Source organism: Enoplosus armatus, chromosome 1 (assembly GCF_043641665.1).
Source record: "Enoplosus armatus isolate fEnoArm2 chromosome 1, fEnoArm2.hap1, whole genome shotgun sequence".
NCBI classification, from domain to species: Eukaryota; Metazoa; Chordata; class Actinopteri; order Centrarchiformes; family Enoplosidae; genus Enoplosus; species Enoplosus armatus.
In genome coordinates, this window is record NC_092180.1 from 18,680,005 (window position 1) to 18,696,516 (window position 16,512).

Here is a 16,512-nt window from a genome sequence, read left to right on the forward strand (position 1 = left end):
AAAATATTGACTATATTTTAGTAAATAATAATATCGTCAAATATTCGATGCACCGGACAAAACAAGACACAGTTTAAGCTTGTAATGTAGTGACATAAACCATTTGTTTTCCTTAAACTGAATTTTAGCTTTGAATCATGTAATTTCTTCACTGTAGGCAAATTTTAATTAAATTGAATCTAATTCCATCTTGTGTTGTAACTGATAAACGTGGGATGTTATTGTAATTATGTACAAAGACTAAAGTATTGTGTTTTGAGCAGTGTTCTCAGACATTACATAAAATTGGTGCTACGTTTCAGATTTTCAGCTGCAACATCAAATCCAGATGAGCTCAAGCCTCACTTATTAATATACCTGCAGACTTTCAGCTTTACTAAATAATTATTTTGTCTAAAGCTGAAGTTCAGGTGCAATTCAGCCCATACATACAGCTGCAGGATTGTGGTTGTGCACCAAAAGTTCACAGTGTTGAAAGTCACTTGTCTTTAGCCAGCCAATGATTAGACAGTTTGCTCACTTTTAATGTCTTTAATTTGACTTAAGAAACCCTGATTCACAGAGTGCCACAAAGAGGCCAAAGTGACTACAAACAGCAGGTTACAGACTCCAGGCTGATCAGACAGACAATCTGGGTAAGAGAGGCCACAAACTCAGTTAGAACAGCAGCAGTCAATGCAGAAGGCTGCGGAAAAGAAGAAGCAAACAGAACAAAAGACAAACTTACACAGCCCCCTACACCGACGAGGAAGGTAGTCCAGTCTATTTGCACATTTTCCACAAATTCAAAAAAAACCATCAAAGTTAAAATAAAAAGTTGAACATGACAAATTAATACAATGCAAGAGCACAAAACAGCAGGCCTAACAAAATGACTAGTGACCTAGTCTACTTACAGTAAAACTCAACCGCAGAGACTCATCTCAGATTTTTCCTTTCAGAACAGCGTCAACATGCGTCTGACCAACACATCTTTTAATATTTCATATTTGACAAAACAAACCCAGTGAATACCAACTGATTATCCAAGAATGACACAGCAAGCAAAGCCGCTCCAAACCCTTGGATAGTCACACACGCATAAATAAAGAAATAAATACACTTTTTTTTGTTAATATCCGCTCTGAGTTAGAAAAGAGACAAAAGAGTAAAAACAAGGCAGAAAAAAGTCCACCAACAACATAGATAAGAAGCTTTTACAGACTATATCCATTTTCATGGCAGTTGTTTATAACAAGGACAACTTTTTGAGGCAGCAGAGATGGACAATATTGCCGTCAGTGAGACGGGGACTGGAGAATGACACTTATAAATCTGTCTGGCAGGGTAAAAGTGTAAAGAACAAAAAATACAAGTGAGCAAATACTGTTTATTGTTGCTGACAAACTGCCAATCTGTGATGCCTCAAAGTATTGACATCTTCAAAAACCTCTACACCGAACAGGAAGGCAGGAACAGCTGACTCAGATGGAGAAAGAGTTCAAGGGATAGAAGGAAACGTTCATCAATACAGCTTTTCATACTTGTGTCACCTACATTATTTTGCACTCAAACTAAATGGCCATGGCTGATTTTGCACACGAAAGAAAAAAAGCAAATAACTCTATCTTAACACCCCCATCAGACCATCCCAAAGATCTGACAGATTTTAAAAAACTAAAAAGATGACTCGCATTAAGGCCAGAAGTTACGAGTTAACTCCAAAAGTTGCAGCATTAAGAGCCCTCGGCAGAGGATATTTGCATGTTACTACATGTTAACTAAATGTTAAGTATGTTTATGCTTCTACACTCCAAAAACATGCGTGCACACACACACGTACACACACACAACATTGGTACAGTGACACAGACTCAACCCAGAACAACGTATCCTGAGATCTTCTATCTACAGTAGTAAACTGACTCCAGACCAGAGATACTGACAAAAGCTTCAGAGTCCGTGTTGCTGTCCGTCATCTGTCATCTACTGTTAATGATGTGCTTAATGTCACTGTGAGAAGATGACACGCTACAGATCAGACAGCCATAAAGAGTCTCTCAGGGAAAAAAATATCTATAACATGAACATGTAAGTCAACTCATTAAATGGCCTTGGTTGAGCAGACTTGGCAAAGTGTCTCAACATGCTTAAAAACTGAGATACAGAGCTATGAGAGTCCAGACAGCAGCGTAGAAAACAACCTTTACATATATAGTCCAGTATAGTATAGTATAGTATAGTCTTTGTCCAGTTCTACCCCCCTGAAGGTTGTAAAATATTACAGCAGACGACCCAGATTCAGCCTCTTGACACGCTGTGTCTCTGCTGTGGTGCTTCCTCCTAACTCCCTCAGAGTGTACAGTACACATCATGCAGGTGCAAAACGCTGCAACAGTCATGCTACCTTCTCTATCTCAGGTCATGAACCAGAAAAAAGAGAAGATCTGACTCCTATTGGTGGGTTCAGATGATGTCACTCAGACCCTGATCCCTACTGGAAGATTCAGGTGACATCAGAAGAGGTATTATTAGTGCTGGTTAATATTAAAACATTAAGGCATGGTGTGTGAAACACAGTTTAGGAGTGTCTTGTTTGATAATCTTCTTGGAGTCCACATTAGGCATGTGGAGGGAACTGTCCGAGTTTGGTGACAAAGAGCAGCTTTTCTTATTTGGTTACTCTGCAGGAGGAAAATATCCTCATCTGGACGTCTTGGTAGAAGACTCCATTATTATTTCAGCTCATCCTATTAACGGCTATTTGTTGCCATAGAGCTGCAGGTCGAGGCGGACCCATACTTCCCCTGTAGGAACCTCGTGCAGCAGAAGGCGACGCGTTACTGCTCCCTTGTTTTCCAACTCTTTCTTAATGGTTGCCACGGGAACCTCTGTCCGACCCAGAAAGTCTGATATAAGAGGAGAAATAGAAAGACACATTTGAGTTGGGTTTTAAAAGAGCCAAGAATAATAATGAGCAAACATTAAGAACAAATGCATTACAGAGAGAAGACTGTTCCCATCCGCCGTGTCATACAAAAGTGAGAATTACAAATTAGGGACGTATTAATGATAAAATCCACCACACAGTATGAATTAAGATGTTTCAGATTTTTCACAATTTACAAATTTATGTTAAGCACTAGATTATCATGTTTATAAGTGAATTATATGTATTTATATTGATATAATTATATATATATTTTGCAGCTTTACACAGAAATCAATGGGAGTTGTGGCAAGAAAAGATATGAAATGGAGAGAAGACAAGGGAAGAAATAAGCAGGTAACTGACCGTCAGGTGAAAACTGGTCTCTTTCAAAGATGGTGATGCAGAGGACGTCCTGGTAAAGGTCTTTGATGTGAAACTGACAGTTGAAGTTCCACTTGGGGTTCAGAGTGTCGTTGAGCGTTCTGGACGTGAAGATCTGAGCTCCCATGGTCACTTCACAGTAGGGGTTACTTTTACCTGCAGGACGACATGAAGACAGGTGAAGAAAGAAAGAATTAGGCATGTTATACAGCGTAAAATGAGACAAAACATGAGACAGCATTATGGAAACAAGTATAACTGTAGCCTAGAGGACTCAGAGAATGAACTGATGAAAAAAGGGATGACACCATAATTAAATATGGCTTTATCTTGGCTTCATTAGGCATCCACGCAGCAGTGCATGTAGCGTGCAGCAGTGATGAAAAGATGGATTCTATATACACTGCTCAAAAAAATTTAAGGAACACTTTTTAATCAGAGTATAGCATCAAGTTAATTAAACTTCTGGGATATTAAGTAGCAGAGGGGGTTGTTAATCAGTTTCAGCTGCTTTGGTGTTAATGAAATTAACAACAGGCGCACTAGAGGGGCAACAAGGAGACGACCCCCAAAACAGGAATGGTTTTCCAGGTGGAGGCCACTGACATTTTTTCCCTCCTCATCTTTTCTGACTGTTTTTCACTAGTTTTGCATTTGGCTAGGGTCAGTGTCACTACTGGTAGCATGAGGCGACACCTGGACCCTACAGAGGTTGCACAGGCAGTCCAACTCCTCCAGGATGGCATATCAATACGTGCCATTGCCAGAAGGTTTGCTGTGTCTCCCAACACAGTCTCAAGAGCATGGAGGAGATTCCAGGAGACAGGCAGTTACTCTAGGAGAGCTGGACAGGGCCGTAGAAGGTCCTTAACCCATCAGCAGGACCGGTATCTGCTCCTTTGTGCAAGGAGGAACAGGATGAGCACTGCCAGAGCCCTACAAAATGACCTCCAGCAGGCCACTGGTGTGAATGTCTCTGACCAAACAATCAGAAACAGACTTCATGAGGGTGTCTTTGAATTCAGCCCTCTGTAGGTTGATCATTTTCATCAAACGATGTGGCATCCTTTCCTTCCTAACACATTACACAGTCCATATCAGTATAGATATCCAGCATGATTTTTTTTCCCATTGAGATCTGATGTGTTTTCAAAGTGTTCCTTTAATTTTTTTGAGCAGTGTATTATTCTATATATATTTTCAAGTTCATGGTGTGTTTCTTAGTCCACTGAACTGCAAGAACATCCTGTAACATGAGGGTATCCATGCTCACCATTGGGTTTGCCCGCCTTCAGCTCAGTGGCCTCCAAGATGGTTACAAGGAGTCTGCCGATTCCACTAGCCTTCACAGATCGTGCTGCAAACACACACACACACACACACACACACACACACACACACACACACACACACACACAGATTGATTTACCCAGAAATCATCACGTTCGTTGCTGTCAGTGCGGCCGTGTGAGTGTAGAGACAAACCTTGATAGACCTTTTCCCTTTTCTTCTTTTCTGTCTCAATAAATTCTTCAGACGCAGCCTTGATCTTCTGAACCCACGCTGTCCTGAAAACACAAAACACACACAGTAATCCACCAGCCACATCAAATCTGTCTGTGTGTGTATATCTGTGTAGGCGTGTGTGTGCGCAGCTACCGTTCATTGATGTTGTCAGTCCTCAGTATATAAACTCTATCGATGTGCGAGATGTGGAAGATGGGCTCGTCGCTGGAAGGATCCGGCAGCTTCACCAGAACTTCATTTAGCAGAACAGGCTACAGGAAGTAAAACATTATACACCGTCAAACACAGGACATTAAAACTTAAAACAAGTGTGTGTGTGTGTGTGTGTGTGTGTGTGTGTGTGTGTGTGTGTGTGTGTGTATGTGTGTCTCTCTCTTACCGGCTTGTACATCTTGAGCTGTACATTGTTCTTGTTGCTGAACAGTTTATCAGGCCCAGACGAGGTGAACTGTTTAGCCGCATGAGTCAGAAGCAGAAAGTCGTTGAAGAGAAAAGCCCAGAGTTCCTTGTTGCTCTTTGCTTTGTACATCTGCCAAAAAACAAGTGTTATACATCATTCATAATCACTTCAACAATAATGAAATAGTATTTACACGGATTACAAAAACATATTTACTTGATATTTTCACTTCTGTAAAGTTTGTTTCCCCCCCGTTTTCAGCTGCTCAGTGATGATGGTAGTACTACAGTCGACAGTTCAGCATCAGAAGACATTTAATCCTCAAACCAAAAAGCAAGTGTCTAAGTTTATATAACAATATTATTCATGGTGATGTATCATCACCGCCTGAGATCCTTCTGTTGGGTTTCTGCTCCGATGAAGAGACAGAGGAGACCAGCTCACTGATCTCTTCTGTGGAGGTTTCACTCTGTAGTCGGAGGCTTGTAACATGCCACTACGACATCCCGGGATCTGACCTGCTAATGTTTCACATTTCATCTCCCTGCCCTCCCCAGTCTGTCTGGTGTCGTTAACATTTTTTAGATTTTAAAATATTCATACAGTGAGATGAAAACATGGAAATTGGAAATGGAAAGGAAACTTTTCTACTATATGAAGACCCACCAGAGTGGTTTACTGACTCAGTTTTACTCACTTTGCCGCTGTGGAGCAGTTTCCTGGGGCCCAAACAGTTGGTAAGAGAGTTAAAGACCATGTTCTGTTGAAAGAGAGTCACGTCAGAAAGATCCTTCATATGTTCTTTAGAATGAGGTACAAAATTGTTGTTAATATGAGTAATAGACTCTTTTGATACTAACTTATAATGTAATTAAGCTAACACTAATTGAATTCATTGAAACTATTAACTTGATTGATACTAAATTGCGAGTTAGTTGTAAAGCTTAATACCTCTGCAGCGCCATCACACTGTACGTGGTTCTGAATCCATTCCAGTCTGTCTGAGTTCTCCTTCTCTCTCACGCCCTCGTTTACCTGTTTAACACATTTATTCAGTAGAGGAACATCACGGAGATGGAAAGACGAGATCAGATCAGAGAATCAGTGAAGAAACAAACCTGTTGACAAAGTTCCTCTGCCCTCTCCAGAGCCTCCTTCAGAGGACCTCGGTCAGCATGGCCCTCTGCGGTGCACTCCAGGATCTAAACACACACACAAGTCAATACACAGACGAGTTAATTACACCCACAAAGGCAAAACATTGTTTTATTTCTCATTACACACAGTAAGGTCAGCATTTGAAACACTTAATGAGGAGTTCAAACACAGACACGCTCATGAACACAATGGCCTACGTTTTTGATGTGCAGCGGGTAGCGTGTGATCCTCTGCATGGGCTTCAGCAGGAAGCTGGACAGTGGCATGCCTTTACACCTGTAGTCTGTGGCAATTTTCTGATGGGAATAAAAGACAATGTTGATAAACACTTCAGGAATCTTGTGTGTGTGACTGCCGAGTATCGGGTTTCTAAAATACTTCATGAGAATGATTTAAGCCAATTTAACAGAGGTGGGGAGGACAGGAAGTAAAACTGGAACAAGTAAAGCAGGTATTAAAAATGATAAATGTTTTTCACAGTGTAGCCCAAACCCTGGTTTACATACATCTAAATGTGGCTTGTAGTGCAATGTAAGACTTTATCACACCAAGACACACCCTCCCTTTCTGTCTCCACCTCTTCCTGTCACTCTTTGTTTACTACCTACAACTTTACTTCCTTTCCTTGCTCACTCCTTCCTCACTCTCCTCTCCTTCCTACCTTGAGGAAGTTCTTGAAGTCTGGCTCGTTGTCAATGCGAATCTGGAGCAGCGTGGCTCCGTTGATCTGACAGGAACAGAAGCGGATGTAGGGCTGCATGTGGGACAGCTCCGCAGCCAGGATATCGCCAATCATCTGCACCGGCATGTTCTCCCCGCCCACCTTCTTGCGAACACGTAGCGCCCTGCACACGAATAAAAGATCGCAATATGTAAACCCAAGCAGCTCTGTATTGCTGTGCAGACAGAATCCACATAGACAACATTAAAATAGCATTTTATCTCTCTTATCAGACTGACTGTCTCTTCTCGATCTAATTCACTCTGCTTGTGTGATATTTACTTGAGGAGTTTAGTGTTGCAGGCCAGCAGTTCTTTCCAGTTGACAAAAATCATGGCCATCTCTGCATCCTTCACCCGACCTGACTCTGACATAGGCTTATGGAAAACCTACACACACAGACAGGAATATAGTCATTAGACAGAAAGAAGAAGACCGATTTACAGATCATACAGACACATCTCATTCGCATAAAATAACTGCATGTAATTGTACTTTTACTGTATAAATATATACACACACACACACACACACGTTATTCAGCACAACATGTGTCCATTACCTCCAGCACTATCTGCAAGTCTTCCACATATCTGTCCTCAGTCTGAATCAGCTCGTGGATGTAACCCTGTCTCTTCTTCTCCTGAGGGCTCATTGAATCCAGGCTGTTCAGGTCTGCACACCCTGCAGGACAGGGGAACACACAAGAAGGGGGTTTGTGTTACTTCAAAAAAAATTCAACCAGTGTGGCCGCATCCACAGAGCCAAGCCACCACTTAAACCACAGCAAATGCTTTAGCACTGAATTTACTGCCTCCTGCTGGACGTTTGGACCAAAAAACATGGTGCTGCTGTTGACTCTTTCTCAAGTCTGTGCACATTACTAAAGCTTTCAGTAAGGAGGGACACGACAGAGCTGAAGAAGAAGATGGATGGAAAGAGAAACATGAAAGATTATAGTCTAGATCAGCATACATAAACACATGCACACACACTTACCTGATACAAGGTGCCCATTAGCCCATTCTGAGGGTCCTATACTAGCCGACTGCTGCTCCCTCACTGACCCTTCTCTTCTTTCACCTTCATCGCCTGTCTCATCCCAAAGGTTTAGAAAGTGAAAACTGCTCTGTAAAGTCATCACTATGACTCTGATTATGTCTCTCGAAGTATTTTAGTTGCTTGTTCCGTTTGCTCAAAGTTCGTCTCTCCTGTCTTGTTTGTCTCTTTCTCCTTCTATGCCGTTATCTTCTTGTGGCTGGTATTAGACTAAAAACTTCTCCTAGACCAAATCTGTTTGTACCAAAACAGGAAGGAGGATTCTTTCTTTCTTTCTCACCCTTTGACGCATGTTCAGAGTGCAAAAAGCTTAGTTTTTTTTTTGTTTTCAGTGACTGCCACTAAAATAAACCTGAACAATTGGGAACATTTTCTTTAAGAATGTCCCGATCAGATACCTGATATTATCACAGTTGAGGCATAAAAAAAGAGAAAAAAAAGACGGCAGATTTGGAGGAGGGATGTTTGAAGCGTAGTGCAGGTTACTAAAACAGTTGAAAAGGTTGTTCACATACTGTATATCTGTCCATCTTAATCATGTGTGCTGTGTTGACAATATAAACACACACACACACACCCGTGGAGGTGTAGTAATAGAGGTAAAAGATAATAAAACACTGTCATCTCAAACAAATCTTTATTTATTTCATTTCAGAATCAGAAAATATATTAAAGACACATCTTCAAAAATAATTACACCAACTTGTACCACAAATAGATATCAGATCAGTTGTGCTAACAGCAGCTGCTGCTATGCAGCTTTCAGTCAGTGTGGTTCACCAACTTCACTGCAGCCTTTCACAAATCTGAGGGAGGTTTGTGGTAAAGTGAGTCACCTCGGAACTAAATAAAAGAAAAAAGTGGCTAGCATTTTAGCAGCAATTTGCTTTCCTTGCATGAGGTTTCATCATTACAGTGAATTTGATGGTGGTACACGACAGACATCTGAACTGTATTGTAGCATCTTTTACTTAACTCCTCGATGTCGCATTCATCAGACTGGGAGCCACAGTACCTCATGTAAAGTTGCATAGATTAGTGTTTTTCACTTGTTGACCTGAATAAAACGTCTCCACAATCCTGACAATAATGATTAGTGTGTTATTTTTTAAATCACTAGGAGCAGACATGCATTCACTTTCTGCACAAACAAAAACATCCAGAGCAGCAGCAAAACAGCATCCAGTTAATATAAAGGTGCAGCAGCAGTTCGTAACATCACCCCTAGAGGCAAAGTGTATGTCTGTCAAAGGCTTTGAAGCAGTTAGCCATATGGTGAAGAGTCGCTTCATCTCACTTCAAAACTACTTATGTTCCTTCTGTCAGTCATAACAGCTGACCCAATTATGGCCTTTAAATGTAGAGGACAAAGTGTACACTTCTGCTTGTACCATTCTGGGTCCAAATCAAGTTAAACAGAAGGTTTTCAAAGGCATAAAATCAAAGGCCCACTGCAAAATGGTTATAGTTAACAGAGTTCACATGAAGTGAAAACAAAGGGTGGGAATTTTAATGCTACATCTCCAAACATCTGTCGGGTAGAGATCAACTACAATTTGTATTTTCAGCTTACTCTCCACTCAGGTTTCTAACTCAATCCTGAACATATCATTTACTTTATTCTTTCTTGAACATATTTCTTTTTAATAAATTTATTCATGCCTTGTTTCAAGCGTTTTTAAGACAAGTGCAGGAGGGCTGGGTCCATTATCTCTCAAAATACCCACAAGCTTGGTTAATACGATATTCATTGTTAGTATGAAGAACAAGGCTTAGATAAATGACAGTAAAATGTGCACATCTGAATATAGACACATCTCTGAGGAGAGACAGAGACAAATAGTGGGCTCTGTGTGAGCTGAATTCTCAAAAGTGGAGAGTAAGAAAGGAAAACAGAAAGTATAAAAAAAAGGAAAAAGAAAGAAAAGGAAAAGACAAATAAGTGTCTTGTGATGAGAAACAAAAGGAAAGAAGAGAGTCAGGCCAAAGAGAGACCCACTATCCCTCTGCTTCAGATGCATTTTCTCATCAATCACATGATGATTTAGCATCATGACTTCACGGTCAAAATAAAAACCGTGGAAATCACAAAAAGGCACCAAGGTTTCAACAATTCACTGAACCAGCATAGTCATAAGAAAGTTGTTTGAGGTCCTGATTCACTCACGGGCAACACAGGACCTGTTTTCATTGTTTCCTCTATCACACACACACACACACACACACACACACACACACACACACACACACACACACACACAGTAACATTAGCTCAGTGGGAGAAGTTAGTAGAAAGGGAGTCCAGACACTCCGCCCCTTCAGAGCAGTGTGTAATAGTGGGTCTCTCTGAAGTCAGGAGTGGGAGAGGAAGAGGAGGTGGAGGAGGAAGAGGACTTTCTATCACCCTAGAAGAAGAAAAAGACAGAAGCCGAGGAATGGAGAGAGAGAGAGGGAAGGAGAAATACAGATCGGGGAGGGAGGAAAAACAGGGGAAAAGGTGAAACAGTCAGTGAGAAGAGAGGATATACAGATGAAGAGATGGGTGGATGAAAAACTATCAATGATGGTAGATGGAGGTTGCATAGATGAACAAGGGATAAGTATTAGTTAGTCACAGTGGTGTAAAGCAACATGGACGAAGAGCATCTCCGTGTTTTAAACATACATATTTCCTGTCATGAATAGTCCTGATATGATGTTTAAGGGATTAACTTACACTGCTGGCTGGGGTCACAATCTGCTGTGGTCAACGTAACGTAATTGGTGGGGAACAGACCAGTGGCCCCGTTGACCTCTCCCTTCCACCAATCAGGGTCGTTCTTGTCAAAAACGTTGATCAGCTGACCTTTGGAGAAGCTCATCTCGTCCCCGTTGGCGGCTGCATAGTCGTATATGGCTATCACCTGACAGACTGAGAGAAGATGAGATGTGTGTGAGTTACTATCTATACTATCATTTTATTAATGTAATGTACTTTGTTACAGTATACTTTACAGTATAAAGTATACTTTGTCTTGTCACCTCTGGCCTTCACCTGACTTGCAGAAGTGTGCGTGTTACCTGGTTGGGGTGCTGGTGTGGACTTGCCGCTGTTGGATCCCAATATTTTGACATGAGAGGCAGGGAACCAGCCCTTCTGACGCTTTTTACCACGAGCCTAGAGTCAGAAAACATAAACAAACGTCAGACGTCAGGGATGCTGGCCGGGTCGCAAGGTGATAAACAGACTTGCCTCCAATTGTTCTTTTTCCCTGTGAAGTGCTGCTGAAGGGTGAGTTGAGTGGAGATGAGATGAATCACAGACCCACAACAAACTACTGACCTGTAGTTCTCCAAGCCACCAGCCAGAGGTGTTCTTGCTGAGGATGAGGATGAGCTGGCCACTTTCCAGATTCAGCTGTTCAGGGCTGGTAGAGGAGTGGGCCTTAAGCACCTGGGCAATCTCTGTGCACGCGAAAGACACAAATCTCATTTTAATTGCAGCAATATTACAAATCAGGAATTGTGTTCTTATGCGAGTGTCAGAAGTGGAGAAATTAGAGAAGACGGTGAGCTTACCTGGCTTCTTCTTTCCAGATATGCTTGATGTCTGAAAAAAATACAATTATATATATCACAAACCTTTAGAAACACTACACAGAGATACAGGGGGAGAAGAAAATAACAGGAACTCCTTAGCAATATAATGCAATCCACCACAACCAGCAATACAGTGCGGTTTTCCTCTGTATGTCAGTATGTGTTGAGTGTTCTTACATCTGTCTCTTTAGGTTTGACGTAGTTGCTGGGGAAGAGGCCTGTGCGGTCGCCTATAGAGCCGTTCCACCACTCTCCCTCTCTCTTGCTCACCAAGATCACATCTCCCTCTCTAAACGTCAGATCACCACGCTCAGGAGACTCGTAGGTGTACAACGCCACATATTCTGGAAAGGGAAAGAATATATGAACATAAATAAAGAGCAATGTAGCTAAGGCTCCAGCCTATACAAAGTCTGTTGCTAAATTAAGCTGAACTACACAATACTGTCGTCAAGAGTGTCTAGACACGAGGGAAATACAGATTTCACTGTAAACTTGAGACATGACACATAATTCAAGTCCAAGATAAAACTAACATGTCTGCCCCTAAAACCACCTGAAAACGATCAGAAAATGTTCAAATATGAGTTGGACATATGTATGTGATGTATGAAGAACTGAATCACATTAGACTGATATTTAAGAGGAAATTTTACTGTACCTTCAAGCTGCAGGCTGTCGCTTGACTCTGAAGCATCGGGAGGGGAGCTCTTCATGCTGTAAACATGTGAAGACAACATTACCACTTACTCAGCCATCATCCATCCATCCTCCAACACGTATCTGGTTCACAGTGGCAAGCAGCAAACTACACAAGCAAAGTAGTACCAAATGTTTTTCCCCAGCCATGACCTCCAGCTCCTCCTGGGGGAAGCAAGGCATTCTTAAGCCAGATGGGGGGTTCAATCCCTGCTGCATGGTCCGGGTCTGCCCTGGGGTCTTTGAGTTGAATGTACTTGGAATACCAGGAGTCATACTGTTCAAAAGGCCCGAAACACTTTAACAGGCTCATTTAAATACAAAGAAGCAGGGGTTCTACTCTGGGCTCTTTATTAGCCAAACCTCATGATCAGTGAAGGTTGGAAAGTGCACTTGATTGACTCGTAAATCAAGAGCTTCACCTTCAGGCTCTGCTTCCTCTTCACCATAACAATCTGGTACAATGCCAGCTGGAATGATACTGTACATTTACTGTGTGATCACAGTAGATTCCTCATCACAGAAATGTCTGTAGCCTGAATACCTTACATACTGGAATAGTTGCCACGCCTTTAGACTCAGGCACACTCACTGACACGCAGACATTATCATGTGACTGATGCTTGTTTTCACTGATTTACCCTGAGATAAAAAGCATTCCAACAGCCAAAATATGGAACGTGGACAAGTATGTGCTTCAGGCTACTGAGTTTATGTGTGCATGTTTAAAAATGAAAATATGACAGCTCATGGCCAATACTTTGTGACAAACACAAGTGGCACAAAACAAATGTGTGTTTGGTTGTTTTCATGTGTGAGGACAAAGCTGCTTTACTTCAAGGGTTTGCAAAGCCTGACATTGACCAAGTCAAGACAACTGCGCCCCGCCCAACCCGTTACCCCCTACTTGTCAACAGGAAGTATGACGTTTCCATGGAGTCGGTGAGTTGGCTGTAGCTACAACTTGAGCCACGTGATTTTTACTTACATTTGGTTACATTTTGGCAAAATGGCACGATTAAAAGTCTGCTGCAGTAGCTATTAGCAGATCCTGTTTACAATGTACCCATGGATGTAGAGACAGTTATCACTGAATTACTTTGATACTGAGGACAAAAATGTGTATTAGCTTAATTATTCAGTCATCACCTTGCGACCTCATCAGAAGACTTACTCTGAACTCTCGTCTTCTCCCAGCAGTGTCACATACGTCTTGGGGAACCAGCCCTGTTCACCATTCAGCTCCCCGAGCCACCAGTTCTCCTGCTGCTCCAATACCTGAATGACATCGTCCTTATTGAAGTTCAGATGGTTGTCCGTCTTTGCTGTCCACGAACACAGGGCCTGGGCCAACAGGTTACCCACCACCTGCTGACAAAGAAAGACAGTACAGTGAGTACATACTGTGATTAACTGTAGTACCTTGTGCAGCAGTATGTTGTATAAGGTGTAACACTCTGTAAACCTCTCACCTGTCCTTGTGTCTCAGAGGGTGCAGGGTTTGGAGAGTGTGTCGGCGTGAAGGCAGACTTCGTCCCTGCTGCCTTGACAGCCTCAAGGGCACTGGAGAGCTGTGACTGGAGCGGCACTTTAGGAGGAACAGCAGCAGCAGCAGCTGATTTATTATTAGCTGTACCCGATGAGGCCACTCTCTCAACGTAGCTCTCTGGGAACCACCCCATCTTCCCCTGTCTGCTGCCATACAGCCAACCCTCCTCCCGCTCTGTCGTCTCATCAACCTGACAGGAGGAGACAGGAACGTTTGAGAAAGACAAAGAGGAGCAAAAGTAAAAGAGAAAGAGAGTAAAACAGAATAAGTGGACTGCTAAACGTTCTATCTTTTCTGTCATAGCTCTGTCTTTTGTGAAGCCCTTGTGAGATGTGATTTTCAATCTTACCTCAATGACATCATCTGCGTTGAAGTTGAGCTCCTCGTTGTTTCGTGCAGTGAACGGGTAGATCGCTTTGAAGGACGTGAGAGCCGCTGACTTCCTGTGTTGTGTGGCCCTGGGTTGGCCTCCTAAAGCACATCAGGGATCATAATGTGAACGGATTTTCGAAAGTGAAGTACAGAAAAGTATAAAAATGTGTGTTTGTGTGTTTATGTCTTACCCTTCCTCTCCTCCAGTCCTCTCAGCAGAGCCGTCAGTTTCTCCTGAATATCCAGCTTCCCTCCTCCACTCGCCTGCTGCTGGTGAGATGCCTGCTCCTTCCTCTTTCTCTCCTCCTCATCCTCCTTTCTTTTCCTCTCCTCTTCTGCCCTCTTTCTTTCCTCCTCACGCTTCCTCCTCTCTTCTTCCTGCTGCTGCTGAAGCTTCCTCCTGTCTTCCTCCCTCTTTCTCCTCTCCTCTTCCTCTCTCTTCTTTTTCTCCTCCTCCTCTCGCTTTTTCCTTTCCTCCCCATCGCGAATGGCGGCTAAGGCTGCCCTCTGTCTCCTCCTCTCCTCCTCTTCCCTCTCTCTTCTGCGCTCCTCCTCTCTTCGCTCCTCCTCTAACCTCTTCCTCTCTTCCTCCCTCCTGCGTCGCTCCTCCTCTTCTTTCCGTCTCTTCTCCTCTTTCCTCCGGTCTTCCTCCAGTTTCCTCCTCTCCTCCTCTAGCTGCCTCCTCTCCTCCTCCAGCTGCCTCCTCTCCTCCTCCTGCCTCCGTCTCTCCGCTTGCTTCTGCCGCTCCTCCTCGTCTCGTTTCTTCCTCTCCTCCGCCTCTCTTCTCTTTCGCTCGGCCTCCTCCTTTGCTCTGAGCTCTCGTTCGGCCTGCTCCTTGGCAGCCTGGATGAGAGCTTGTCTCTCTTTCTCCTCCTCTTCCCTTTTTTTGGCCTCTCTCTCCTCCTGAAGCCTCCTTTGATGCTCCTCTTCATCCCTCCTTAGCTTCTCCTGCCACTGACGCTCTTTTTCCATCTTAATACGCCTGTAAGTGGGAAGCAAGCGTTGACGTTATTTTAAAAGTTATGAAGATGAAAAAGATTGCTGAATTTTAGTTTGAATGGACATTTTAGAGCAGGTCGAGAAATCCAAAGCAAAATACCTCTGAGCTTCCTCCTCCTCCCTCCGCCTCCTCTCCTCCTCCTGTTGTTTCCTCTCCTCATCCCTCCTCCTCTTCTCCTCTTCCTGCTCCTTCCTTCGAATCAGCTCACGCCGCTTATCTTCTTTGATGCTCCGTAGTTTCTCTAGTGCTGCTTGCTGTTTTCTTTGGCTCTCTGTCAGTTCCTGGCACACACACACAAAGACAAACCTTTACTAGCATAGCAGAGTGAAAGACGTGTGACTGAATTAAAGAATGAGCTGACTGGATAGACATAATGGGCTGATAAAAGACTGAACACACACAGCATGCACATAGTTGCCTAAACATTGAGCAATTTGTAGGAGGGTGTGAGCGACAGAGAGAAGAAAGAAAAAAAAGAGAGATACGTCAAAAGATGAGAATAAAGAGAAGCTAAAACAGCACAGACACAAGATGTCACAATGATGCAGAAAGGGAGAAATACGAGCAGAAAAATGATTAACCGAAAAGAGCAGAGGAGAGATTAAAAAAAGGGGAACAACCAAGAGACCTAAAGCGAAAACCTTTAGTAGGCAGAAGAGGTTACGGAGGCAGGCCAGCAGACAGAAGACAGCCTGAAGCATAGAGTCCTCAGCGCCCACATACTGTAAAGTTGGGGACAAGGGATAAGAGATGGGTGAGAGGGAAGAGAGCGGAAGAAAAGAGGAGAGGAATACAGCATGGGAAAAGAAAAGTAATAGAAGATCATTTCCAAAAGAGAAGAGGGGAAGAGAAGTGCATAAGAGAGGTATAAAAGTTAACAAAGGAATAAAATCAGAATCAGAAAGCAAGAAAGAAGGTTATGATGGAAAGGAATGATTGGAGGAGGAGGAGGAGAGAAAAGAGGCATCAAGGGTGAAGCTGCAGTAGTAAGTGTGTAATATTTGTGGAACTTAAAAACAGGCATTGCACACTCTGAAACACAAATCTGTTATAAAATGAGGCAAAGAAGATATAAAGATGTAATAAGTTCAGTTTGTAAGTAAAACAACAGGAAGAAGAATCAAAACTACAACCAGCTCTGTATTAAAGCTCCACA

General features: G+C 42.8%; 1 protein-coding gene across 1 annotated transcript in view; it reads right to left on the reverse strand.

The window, feature by feature from the left end:
* Positions 1 to 484: 484 nt before the first annotated feature.
* The window catches only part of LOC139289565 (intersectin-2-like), a 31,155-nt gene continuing 15,127 nt past the window's right edge, over positions 485 to 16,512 (reverse strand). Inside the window, exons 17-40 of the mRNA XM_070911196.1 lie at positions 15,456 to 15,637; positions 14,548 to 15,338; positions 14,334 to 14,455; positions 13,908 to 14,174; positions 13,610 to 13,806; positions 12,398 to 12,453; positions 11,914 to 12,080; positions 11,716 to 11,746; positions 11,480 to 11,601; positions 11,218 to 11,314; positions 10,874 to 11,068; positions 7,661 to 7,782; positions 7,381 to 7,487; positions 7,039 to 7,222; positions 6,575 to 6,673; positions 6,338 to 6,421; positions 6,171 to 6,254; positions 5,917 to 5,979; positions 5,199 to 5,348; positions 4,952 to 5,070; positions 4,778 to 4,860; positions 4,566 to 4,649; positions 3,275 to 3,448; positions 485 to 2,888 (exon numbers count right to left, since the gene is read on the reverse strand). Of these exons, the coding sequence (XP_070767297.1) occupies positions 2,740 to 2,888; positions 3,275 to 3,448; positions 4,566 to 4,649; positions 4,778 to 4,860; positions 4,952 to 5,070; positions 5,199 to 5,348; positions 5,917 to 5,979; positions 6,171 to 6,254; positions 6,338 to 6,421; positions 6,575 to 6,673; positions 7,039 to 7,222; positions 7,381 to 7,487; positions 7,661 to 7,782; positions 10,874 to 11,068; positions 11,218 to 11,314; positions 11,480 to 11,601; positions 11,716 to 11,746; positions 11,914 to 12,080; positions 12,398 to 12,453; positions 13,610 to 13,806; positions 13,908 to 14,174; positions 14,334 to 14,455; positions 14,548 to 15,338; positions 15,456 to 15,637 (3,729 nt within the window). The 3' untranslated portion in view covers positions 485 to 2,739. The remainder of the gene's footprint in view (positions 2,889 to 3,274; positions 3,449 to 4,565; positions 4,650 to 4,777; positions 4,861 to 4,951; positions 5,071 to 5,198; positions 5,349 to 5,916; positions 5,980 to 6,170; positions 6,255 to 6,337; positions 6,422 to 6,574; positions 6,674 to 7,038; positions 7,223 to 7,380; positions 7,488 to 7,660; positions 7,783 to 10,873; positions 11,069 to 11,217; positions 11,315 to 11,479; positions 11,602 to 11,715; positions 11,747 to 11,913; positions 12,081 to 12,397; positions 12,454 to 13,609; positions 13,807 to 13,907; positions 14,175 to 14,333; positions 14,456 to 14,547; positions 15,339 to 15,455; positions 15,638 to 16,512) is intronic.